The sequence below is a fragment of the Lepus europaeus genome, chromosome 7 (assembly GCF_033115175.1).
Source record: "Lepus europaeus isolate LE1 chromosome 7, mLepTim1.pri, whole genome shotgun sequence".
Lineage (NCBI taxonomy): Eukaryota > Metazoa > Chordata > Mammalia > Lagomorpha > Leporidae > Lepus > Lepus europaeus.
The window spans coordinates 15399358-15411598 of record NC_084833.1 but is presented as its reverse complement, the minus strand read 5'-3'; the positions used below and the strand labels follow the sequence as shown (position 1 = coordinate 15411598).

General features: G+C 40.2%; 1 protein-coding gene across 1 annotated transcript; it reads right to left on the bottom strand.

Annotated features, from left to right (window-relative positions):
• Positions 1–11004: 11004 nt before the first annotated feature.
• Positions 11005–12022, bottom strand: LOC133764266 (olfactory receptor 5T3-like). Its single transcript, XM_062197938.1, has one exon. The coding sequence runs from the start codon at positions 11971–11973 to the stop codon at positions 11005–11007; it is 969 nt and encodes a 322-aa protein (XP_062053922.1). The 5' UTR covers positions 11974–12022.
• Between the last annotated feature and the right edge of the window lie 219 nt (positions 12023–12241).

The following is a 12241-nucleotide window of genomic DNA, read 5'->3' as shown; positions in this document are numbered from 1 at the left end:
AAAGAGCACCAGTATTAGCATTAATGGTAAAGCTTGTTCCCAAAGAATTACTCTGGTCTTGTGAGCTGGAAGACCCACGCCGTCATCATGCCCCCTGTGTGACGTCATGCCCCTATCTGGCCTCACCTGTGTGCCCAACTGCCAATCAGACTAATAAACCACTCCTTTTTGGAAGTGGATTAAAGGCATCAGACACAGTGGACCTGGCCCTTTTTGCCTTTTCTTTTTTTTTTCTTTTTTTTTTTAACTTTTATTTAATGAATATAAATTTCCAGTGTACAGCTTATGGATTACAATGGCTTCCCCCCCCCCAATAACTTCCCTCCCACCCGCAACCCTCCCCCCTCCCGCTCCCTCTCCCCTTCCATTTGCATCAAGATTCATTTTCAATTCTCTTTATATACAGAAGATCAATTTAGTATAAAGATTTCAACAGTTTGCACCCACATAGAAACACAAAGTGAAACATACTGTTTGAGTACTAGTTATAGCATTAAATCACAATGGACAGCACATTAAGGACAGAGATCCCACATGAGGAGCAAGTGCACAGTGGCTCCTGTTGTTGACCCAACAAATTGACACTCTAGTTTATGGCGCCAGTAACCATCCTAGGCTGTCGTCATGAGTTGCCAAGGCTATGGAAGCCTTCCAAGTTTGCCGACTCTGATCATATTTAGACAAGGTCATAAAAGACAGAGTGAGGATAGTAACCAATGATCCTAAGAGTGGCATTTACCAGGTTTGAACAATTATACAGCATTAAGTGGGGAAGAGGACCATCAGTACACACAGGTTGGGAGTAGAGCCATTGGTGGTAGAGTAGAGGTTATGATTACAAAGGAATGAGGCCCAATTGCACTAGACAGGGCCTAGAACAAAGGACAGAGTCATTATTAGAGGAGCTAAGAAAGGTGCTGTCTAAGCTACAATTAAGTTTTCTGATTGAGAGGCAAATAGAACCTGATAGAAGGGGCTTGATAATAATCTGGTGGGCTAAAGGCCTTGTAAATTCAGAGGCCCAGACCTATCTATCTCTTCACATGGGGTATATCCTAAGGGAGGTGTGAACCTCCTAGGGGAAGGCACTCTGTTGACTTTCATTACTTGGCTGGCCTGGGAGGAGAGCTGGCCAGGTAAAGGCAGGTGGCATCTCTAACAAGAAATTTACAGTTCTGCCTGCAATGTTGCTGACCCTACTTGACCATCCCCTCAGCTGCAGTGGTCACTTTGGAAGTTGGGCTGAGTGAAGGGCTTTTCAGCTTAGAGCCAATAAGATCTGTGGCTCTGACCTGGGCATCCTTCGACTCCAGGGCAGGTCCATTTCCAGTGATCCAACTCTTGGCAGAGCTGCCAGGGCTCTTCACAAGCTGACTTCTGCTGAAGCCCAGGCTTACCACATTGAAAGCCACTGCAGTGGACTGGTCTGTTGGGTCTCCTTGAGGGCAGATCACTGTACAGATCAGCCATTAATAGGCCTGCCACCCATTGCTTCTGATGCCGAGCTTTCTTTTCCTCCTGGTTTGTGTTAAAGCAGACCAGAGGATTTTGCCCTTTTTCACCACTGTGGATTCTTGCTGCCCTACATCTTCAGGGCACGTGGCCTTCAGGCCACCTGCCCCATGCTTTCTGGCCTGCATGCTCCAGGTGCTCGGTATGAATCCAGATTTCCCTCGCTCTTTTAGATAGAGCCCCCACTCTCCTATGCATCTCTCTCACTGAATAAAAATCTTAAAAACTTAAAAATAAATATTATATGTTAACTCTAAAGTAAGAGAAAAGTGTGATTCAGGGAGGTAAGTTACCACTGTCTAACAAGATTTCTTATCTGTATGACTAACCGTCTGCCCACATCTTAGGGTTTTTAGGATTTCCTACTGGCTTGACGTGTCTTTTTTTTTTTTTTTTTTTTTTGGGGTATGCTTTTGTTTTTTATTTAAAGTTTTTTTAGCTTTAAAAGTTTTTTAGTTTAAAAGTTTAGCTTTAAAAGTTTTTTTAGCTTTAACAAGATTTTAACATATTGCCACATTCATTTCAAATGTTGACATTATGTACCAAGATATATTTACTATATATATGTACAGAGATATTGGTATCACCAATTCAGGTATTCATGACAATGATAATAATATGAGGAAAGAAGTATATTGTTCATGTACATGGTACAGTTCAGTGAAGCAATATTTATAAGTATATTCCAAATGATATGAAATCCACACAATTTTTACACTCTTTTTATATAGTACTTTCCTCAAATAAGAGGAAGCATATGATATTTGTCTTTTTGGGTTTGGCTTATTTTGTTTAGCAAAATGATCTCCAGTTTCATCCATTTTCATGCAAATGTCAGGATTTCATTCTTTTTATGGCTGAGTAATATCCCATTATGTACACATTACATTTAAAAAAATTATTTATTTGAAAATCAGAGATACACAGAGAGAGGAGAGGCAGAGAGCCTTCCATCCACTGGTTCACTCCTAGTTGGTCACAATGACCAGAGCTTCATCATTCTGAAGCCAAGAATCAGGAGCTTCCTCCAGGTCTCCCACATGGGTGCAGGGGGCCAAGGACCTGGGCCATCTTCTACTGCTTTCCTGGGCCATAGCAGAGAGCTAGATTGGAAGTGGAGCTGCTGGGACTTGAACCTGCACCTATTGGAATTGCAGATGGTGGCTTCATGTGCTACTCCACAGCACCGGCCCCTAGATATTACATTTTATTTATCCAATTATCAGTTGATAGACATCATCTAAGTTGATTCCATATCTTTGATATTTTGAATTAAGCTACTATAAACATGGACCTGCACACAACTGTTTCAACTATTGATTACATTTTCAACTATTGATTACATTTTCTGGGGATTACATAATTCCCAGAAGTGGGACAACTGGGTTATATGGAAAATTTATTACTCATATTCTGAGGAATCTCCATATTGTTTTCCATAATGACTTTACCAATTTGCATTCCCAGCAACAGTGTTGCTGTAGGTACTTCTATACAACCATGTCAATATTTGTCATTTTTTGGTGTTTGGACAGTAGCATTCTAACTGGAATGAGGTGATATCTTGTATATGTGATACTTCTATATGGACTGTCAATCGAACTTTGATTGAGGTAACATTGTATCTATAAATTGTTTTAGGTAGTATATACATTTTTATTTAATTAATTCTTCCACTCCATAAAGGTGGAAGAATTTTTCCATTTTTTTGTATCTTCTATTTATTTCATTAATGCTTTGTAACTTTCATTGTATAAATCTTTTAGAAAGTTGGTTATATTTATGCCAAGTTATTTAAAATTTTCCTAGGTACTTTGAATGTGACTGATCTTATAATTTCTTTTCCAACCAAAACATTGTTGATGTATAAGAATGCTATTGATATTTGTGTATTGATTTTATGACCTGAAGCTATTGAATTCTCTATTCTGTTCTAATAGTCTCTTTGAAGAGTCCTTTGTTCCTCCTATAAAAGATCACATTGGGGCCAGCATTGTGGTCTAGTAGGTTAAGCCTCCACCTGCAGCACTGGCATCCCATATTTGCTCCAGCTTATGTCCTGGCTGTTCCTCTTCTGATCCAGCTCTCTGCTATGGCATGGGAAAGCTGCAGAAGATGGCCCAAGTGCATGGGCCTCTGCATCCATAAAGGAGGCCCGGAAGAAACTCCTGGCTTCTGGCTTTGGATCAGGTCAACTCCAGCAGTTGCAGACATTTGGGGGAGTGAACCAGCAGCTGGAAGATCTTTCCCTCTGTCTCTCCCTCTCTCTGTAACTCTGACTCTCAAATTAAATAAATAAATTTAAAAATCATGGCATCTACAAACTGGAATAAGGACTTCCTCCTTTCTAGTCTGTAACCCTTTGATTTATTTTTTTGCTGAATTGATCAGACTAAAACATGCAGATCTGTATTGAATAATAGTGGTGAGTATGGCATCCTATTCTGGTACTGGATCTTGACTGAAATACTTCCAGATTTTCACCATTCAACATGAAGCCGATTGTATGCTATATATTGCCTTTATTTTGCTAATGGATATTTCTTCTACCCCAAGTTTTTAAAGTTTTTATAATGAAAGAGTGACATATTTCATGAAATGATTTTTATCCTTAATTTTGTTAACATGTTTCAAGTTAATTGATTTGTATCTGTTTAAATAGTCCTATATCTCTGGCATTTGATAAATCCCATTTGCTCAGGGTAGATCATCTTTCAGATATGCTACTGGAATTGATTTATTAGTATTTTGGTGAGAATTTTTGCATTTAAGTTAGGGATGTTTTGTAGTTCTCTTTTCTTGTATATTTGTCTGATTTTGGAATTAAGATAATTATGGAGTCATATGATGTGAATTTGGGATAAAAAATATTGGTATTTGTTCTTCCTTAAATTGTTGGTAGAATTCACCAATGAAGGCTTCTGTCCTGAGCTGTTCTTTGTTGGGAGGCTGTTTATTACTAAATCAGTCTCAGTCTTGGTCATTGATCTATTCAGGTTTTCTTTCTTTTCTTTTTTTTTTTTTTAAACTTTTATTTTATGAATATAAATTTCCAAAGTACAGCTTATGGGTTACAATGGCTTCCCCCTCTCAAGACTTCCCTCCCACCCACAACCCTCCCCTCTCCCGCTCCCTCTCCCCTTCCAATCACAACATGACTAATTTTCAATTCTCTTTATATACAGAAGATCAGTTTAGTATATATTAGGTAACGATTTCAACAGTTTGCCCCCATATAGCAACACAAAGTGAAAAAAAATACTGTTGGATTACTAGTTATAGCATTAAATAACAGTGTACAGCACATTAAAGACAGAGATCCTACATAATATTTTTTTTAAAAAATTAATTAATATAAACTATTCAGGTTTCCTACATCTTCAGGCTTCCATTCTGATAAATTGTATGTATCCAGAATCTATCTCTTCTACAGTGCAGGGATTGATACCAGGCCTCAGCAGCACTTAAGATAAAGGGTTATAAACCCAAAGCAAGTCAGTTACTGAGCTGGCTTTCCAAACTCTGCACCACATATCATCTGTGCAAATTTCAGCAATTCCACGATCTGTGCGCAGTGCTCTCATGCCTCAGTTTTTGGAGTCTTGATGATTTCACAATGTAACTGCCCTTTTCCTGTCCTAGGGCAGTCAGCAACACCCACTCCTGTTACCCCTCCTTCATCCTGCCTTAGGTGCCATGTGGAGTTTAGATCATACCTCCCAGGTTTCTCAAACAATGAGAAAGCCGGGGAAAAGACTTCTGCATAGTAGGATGGAGGGATTTAGATAGGCCAGCTAGGAACAAGCCCATATTGCTGTGAAGGGAGGAGCATTTAAGAAGAGTAAGGAAATTCTGCAGTTTCTTTGAGATTACTGAAATAGTCATTATCAGAATGCTGACAGAAGTGTGGAGCAGGAGAGGGCATTCTAATGGGGTCTTAGCTGGATTTAGAAACAAGGTTTTAGGGCCAGCATTGTGGCATAGCAGGTAAAACCACCACCTGTGACATTGGCATTGCAAGTGGCAAGTGGTCTGAGTCCTGGCTGCACCTCCAATCCAGCTCCCTGCTAATGGCCTGGGAAAGGGAACAGAAGATGGCACACGTGCTTGGGCCCCTGCCACCCATGTGGGATACCCAGAAGAAGCTCTTGGCTCTGCACTTCATCCTGGCACTACCAAGGCCGTTGTAGCCATCTGAGAAGTGACCCAGCCGATGGAAAATTTCTTGCTCTCTCTCTCTCTCACTCTGAATTTCAAAATCTGACTTTCAAAATAAATTAATAAATCTTTTTTTTTTAAAAAAGAAATAAGGTTCTGAAGACTGTGCTAAGTCCTTTCTTGCAATACAGAGGCAAAGAACATCACATTACTGTATTCTTTTCTGAGTGCCTTATTAAATGCAGAATTTAAGAGCGTTTAGTATCATATAGAAGAAGTATCTAAGCAAAAAAGACAACTTGGCTGTTCCATGGCTGCATTTCAGTGCATACACTAAGATGGCAATTGAGGCTGGCGCTGCGGCTCACTAGGCTAATCCTCCGCCGGCTATGCCAGCACTCTGTGTTCTAGTCCCGGCTGGGGCGCCGGTTCTGTCCTGGTTGCTATTCTTCCAGTCCAGCTCTCTGCTGTGGCCCAGGAAGCAGTGGAGGATGGCCCAAGTGCTTGGGCCCTGCACTCACATGGGAGACCAGGAGGAAGCACCTGGCTCCTGGCTTCGGATTGGCACAGAGCGCCGGCCGTAGCGACCACTTGGGTAGTAAACCAACAGAAGGAAGACCTTTCTCTCTGTCTCTTTCTCTCACTGTCTAACTCTGCCTGTCAAAAAATAAAGATGGCACTTGGAAGAAATGACTTCAAGACATACTGTATAATCAAAATGAAAGCAAAGCAGAAACATGTTTTAAATAGCCTGGCCACATGAAGAATTACAAAAATGTTGGAGAAAATCTTGTCTCAGTTACCCTTTGCTAGTGAGAGTGAACTGATAAAAGGGATTATCAAGGCATTTGGGTATTGAAACACTGAATGGTAGTGGGAACTCCCTCCACCACCACCATTTTGTGTGTGTGCTTGTAAGTCTGTGTATGCCTACTCCAAAATACATTAATTAATAAATTTTAAAATAGAGAAGAAGAAATCCCTAAAGGCATTTCAGACATCGTCAGTGTTCCATTCTATCATAGAAGCAGAGGGCTAGAAATTCAGAATAATTTGGGCAATAAGACTGGGGCACTTCCTATGGACTCACTGTCTATGGACCCCTTACATTTCAACCCTGTCTGGAACAGCAAGCACTCCTTGGAAACCAGATATGGCTCAACAGGACCAGGTGCCACTCAACCTCAGAGAGTCCCCACGAGAGCGATGCCATAAAAGCCATTGTAGTGAAACTGTCACTGGGACCCTAGACTGAAGATCTGCACTAGATCTTATTCAAAAGGCCATGAAGCAATGGACTGAAGACCTAACAACATGCAATGGATGCTATTCCACCAGATTCCACAGTGAGATCTTCTGGGTGGACTCAGCCCAAATGGGGATGCCTATGTCCTTGGTTACCCAAACTCTTTACTCTGAGTCCAGGAGATAGCTCATGGTTTGCATGAATATTCTTGAGTCTTAAGACGTCACGTAGTTTTTTGTTTTGTTTTGTTTTTAAAGAATTATTTTTATTTACTTGAAAGACAGAGTTACAGAGAGAGGTAGAGCCAGAGACAGAGAAGTCTTTCATTAAGCTGGTTCACTTCCCAAATGACCGCAATGGCTGGAGCTGACCTGATCTGAAGTCAGGAGCTAGGGACTTCTTCCGGGTCTCCCACGTGGGTGCAGGGGCCCAGGGACTTGGGTCATCCTCTGCTGCCTTCCCAGGCCATAGCAGAGAGCTGGATTGGAAGTGGAGCAGCCCTCATACGGGATGCCAGCACTGCAGGTGGTGGCTTAACGTGCTACGCCACAGAGCTGGCCCCTGACGTAGTTTTTACTGTTGGATTTCGGACTTGGGGCAAGTTATCCATTTCTTCTTTGGTGTTATTCTTTCTGGAATGGGAATGTCTGTCTGTCTTATAACTCTCCCACCGCTGCATTGCAGTGAGATAACTTGTTGGATTTCTTGGAATCACAGCTGGAGGGAATTCCCACCAGAATTAGTCATGAAACATAGCTTGAGCCTTACCCAAGACTAACAAATGGAATTTGAAATTTCGAATATTTGAGTTAATTTTTAACTTAATGAAGAATTTCAGGTTTCAGGAATGGAATTATTGAAGTTGGTAATTAAGAAAAATGTGAATCTTTGGAGGCCGGAGCAAAATCATGTGGTCTTGGTATTTGTTCCCTTTAAAACTAGTGTGGACAATTCTCAAAATTATATGTTTATGGTATTTGGAGGTAGGGTTTTTGGGTTGTGAAATGCCCTCCTGCCCTCAGAACAGCTTATTCCATTGATGGGTTAATCGATAGTGAACCCCCAGCAGACTGCCTAAGACTTCATCTGTAACAAAAACTCTTCCATGCTCTTGAGAACATTGGATTAGTGTGCAAGCTACACCAGCAGTTCTCCAGGATCTTCAGCATGCTAAACCACCCCAAATCCTTAGAGGTAGCACACCCATGATAGTACCTAATTCCTTGTAAGGAATGTACTACATTTGTTGGTTCTGTATTCACAGAAGAATTACTGATATGCTATCCTACCTGAGGTTGCTCATCTTTTGCAACTGTGGTTTGACGTTTTATTATTTTAGAAGCTTTGTGACCATACTATCAAATAATATTTCTTCCACCTCATTTCTTCTATTACTTTCCTATTTATTAAACTTTGATATGTCACACAGTTCTCGCATGCTTTTATTCTCATTTTTGTCTTTTCTTTCCATTTGATAAATTCCTATTAGTTCAACTACACAGATTTTTATCTGTTTTTACTCTAATAGTCAACTCAATTGAGAGTCATTTGGTTTCTGATAACGTATGTGTGTTTATTTTCAGTATTTCACCAGGCATTTGATTTCATTTCAATCTGATGAACCTCCTGGTCCATTCAAATGTGTTGCTTACTCTCTCCTGTAGAACTTACATCCAATTAACTATCAACTGTCTTTAGTCAAAGGCCACCAGCAACACCTATATTTGAACAAAATGAATCTAGATTAATTTTCAGAAGTATGTGTTTGGGATCTATAGAAAATACCATAAAACTAAATGCAAATGCTTTCATTGGAAGGCTCTCTCAATACCCTACATTTGGCCTTACCTCTTTAAATTTAAGCTTGGTCATCATTATCAGATCTCATAGAACCTATCTATTCCTGATAGAACTAGGAAAGTTATGATTTCAGGTATTTTCTGGATTTTTGAATTGTTATAATGTGTTTTGCAGTTCTTCAGTGGCTATGTGGAAGTAGACACTCTAAATACCCTTTAATTTTTGTTTATTTATTTTTAATCTACTTGAAAAGGGGAGGGGAAGACATTGAGAGACAGAGAGAGAGACAGAGAGAGAGAGAGAGAATCTCGTACCCACTGGTTCACTTCCTAAATGTCTGCAACAGCCAGGTCTATGGCAGGCCAGTCTGGAATCTGGAACTTTAGCTAGGTCCTCAAAATGGATGACAAGGACCCAAACACTTGAGCCATGATTTGCTTCCTCTGGAGATGTATTAGCAGGAAGATGGATCAGAAGTAGAGCAACTGGGACTCAAATCGACACTCTATATAGGATGCATATGTCCCGAGCAGTGGCCCAACATCCTGTACAACAATACCCACAACAACAAAGTAAGGTAAATTGTTATAGGTAATAAATAAATACAGGGCTGGGATCTGAGCAAGGATCTGGATTTAGAAAAACCCTCTCAAATAAGTCAGTTTTACAGACCTTGGAACAGTCATAAACATAAACATATACATATACATACATATATCTATATATCTCATATATTTATAGACATATAAATAAGAGATAGTGACAGAAATATGAGATAGTGACAGAACATTCTTTCCTAGAGTATGATTTATTTTTAGAGACTTCAGAAAATTTCCAATAAATATTACCATCTAGTATCAGCATATGTTGATAAGTTATGTAATAAATATCTGATGGAAAAATGGCAAAGAAAGAATGTAATATTAAAACAGAGTAGACATAAACACAGCCAAAGACACATTGAGAAGGCTGGATGGCTCTCAGCAGGTCAGGACACTTTTCAAGCATATAAAGCAGCGTTTGGAAAATTCCTTCATAGAGAGTCTATTACGAGGAAGGCATATCGTTAAGAATATTGACGATGGCGGAGCAACCCACCAGGGGAGCTGAGCGTCCGGTGGGGAGGCTTCTGTTCTTCCCTGCAGTATATTGGCGTCCTTGAGAAGACTCCCTCTCTGTTCCGGGCTGAGCCCGAGAAGGAGTCTGGCAGTGATTCCGGGGCCTGGACAGGGAGGCAGTCAGTGAGGCAGACTCCCACGCACCGGGATTCCTTTGCTCTCCAGCTGCCATCAGTTTAGAAATGGGGCCTGGATGTGGACCGCAGGTGGTCGGTGTGGCTCAGTCACTGATTCTCTTAAGCTGTCCAGATCCTCCTGAGTGCACTGTGCTGGGTTCCTGAGATACAACTGAGTGAGACACGCGAGAACTTGCAGCTCAGTGGGAGAGTCAGCATTCATAAAATCCGATTTTACCCTGTGCCCCACTCCCGCCTGGAATATCGCCTCTGTGTTGAGCAGAAGACCAACAATCATTCGGTGCACAAGCCAGGAGTGGCCTGGTAGCCTGTGCCTTCATGTTACGGCCAGAAAAACCTTCCAACTGATACCCAAGTGAGTGCCTGAACAACAGGTAGTTCCAAACCTTCTATATACCTATGGTTTAATTTACACACTTATAAATGAAGCACAGTAAGATTAACAACTATTAATAAAATACAATATAACATTAGAATAAAAGTTATTTAAAATTTTTAAAAAGATTATTGAAGATTTACTACAAACAATGTGAGAAGATTATCAATCCATAACATCCTGAGGACATGACCTCTTCATGGAAAAAGTGAAAACTAATTACACAACTACTAACAACAATGTAATTACATAAAAAAGTAATATGACTATTTTTTAAAAAAACTAATAAGCACACAGGTAAGAAATATGTCTAAAATTTTAAAATGCTGCATTAGAGGCTCATTAATGCTTTATTTGGAAATATTCTGGGCTACACAAGCACATTTTTTTTTTTTTTTGACAGGCAGAGTGGACAGTAAGAGAGAGAGAGAGACAGAGAGAAAGGTCTTCCTTTGCCGTTGGTTCACCCTCCAATGGCTGCTGCGGCCGGCTCATCGCGCTGATCCAAAGGCAGGAGCCAGGTGCTTCTCCTGGTCTCCCATGCGGGCAAGCACAATTTTTTAAGCAAGATATTTTCTTCTCTAGCTTTTGACCATAACCATGTGAACTGAAAAACAACTTTCTTCCAGATTTCCTGATTCTACAAGTATGACTTAATTATGATCTAATTTCTCTCAATAATTTTTTCATGGCCTCTTTCACATCTTTGTTCCTCAGACTGTAGATAATAGGATTCAGCATGGGAATTACAATGGTGTAAAATACTGAAACAATCATATCATGGTTAGATGCATAGCTGGAGCTTGGTCTCATATAAGTGAACAGGATTGTCCCATGATAAATAGTCACTCCAGTTAAGTGAGAGCCACAGGTAGAAAATACTTTTTGTCTTCCTCCTGCAGAATGCATTCTCAGAATGGCCAACAGAATGAAACCATAGGAGATCAAGACAATCAGAATGGTGACTATTTCAACAGAGCCCACTAAGTAGAAGAGGAGAAGCTCATTTATGTGGGTGTCAGAGCAGGATAGTGCAAGGAGTGGAGGGATATCACAGAAGACATGCCTAATTTCATTGGATGCACAGAAGGACAGACTAAATGTGGCCACTGTGTGTACAGTAGCATGCAAAATGCCACTAATATAGGAGGCAATGATGAGTGGCACATAAACTCTGGGAGGCATGCTCACTGAGTACAGAAGCGGGTTGTAGATGGCTACATAGCGATCATAAGCCATGGCAGCCAACAGGAAGCATTCCGTGGTCCCTAAAGTCACAAACAGAAGCATCTGAGTTGCACACCCATAATATGAAATAGATTTATCTTCTGACAGGAAATTGACCAGCATTTTAGGGGTTACCACTGTAGAATAGCAGGCATCCAAAACTGATAAAACACTCAGAAAATAGTACATGGGGTTGTGAAGCCGGGGATCTCCAATGACTAATACAACCAGTCCTAAATTTCCTACAAGAGTAAAGAGATAGATTCCAAGAAAGAGTAAAAATAGGAAGACTTGCAGGTCAAAATCATCTGTGAATCCGATCAAAATAAATACAGTGACTTCACTGACATTCTTCTGTTGAATTCTGTATGTTTCTAAATCTGATGAAAATCCTTCCATTTCAGTGATACAGGTTATAAAGGAAAAAGCCAGTGCAAATGGATTCCATCTAATTATATTCTTTGTCTATATTTAAGCCACAATGATTTCCTTAGTAATCACGAGATAGGCAATGGTGAAGAAGCTGCGTCCAAGTATATGGTTTTCACTACATGAAGAAAACACAAATAATTTAATTCAATTGTTATCTAACTGTATCATGCTAAAAACAATCCTACAATTCAAGTGGTTTATATTCCAAGTAATTCGCTACCTCCTGTTCTTATAT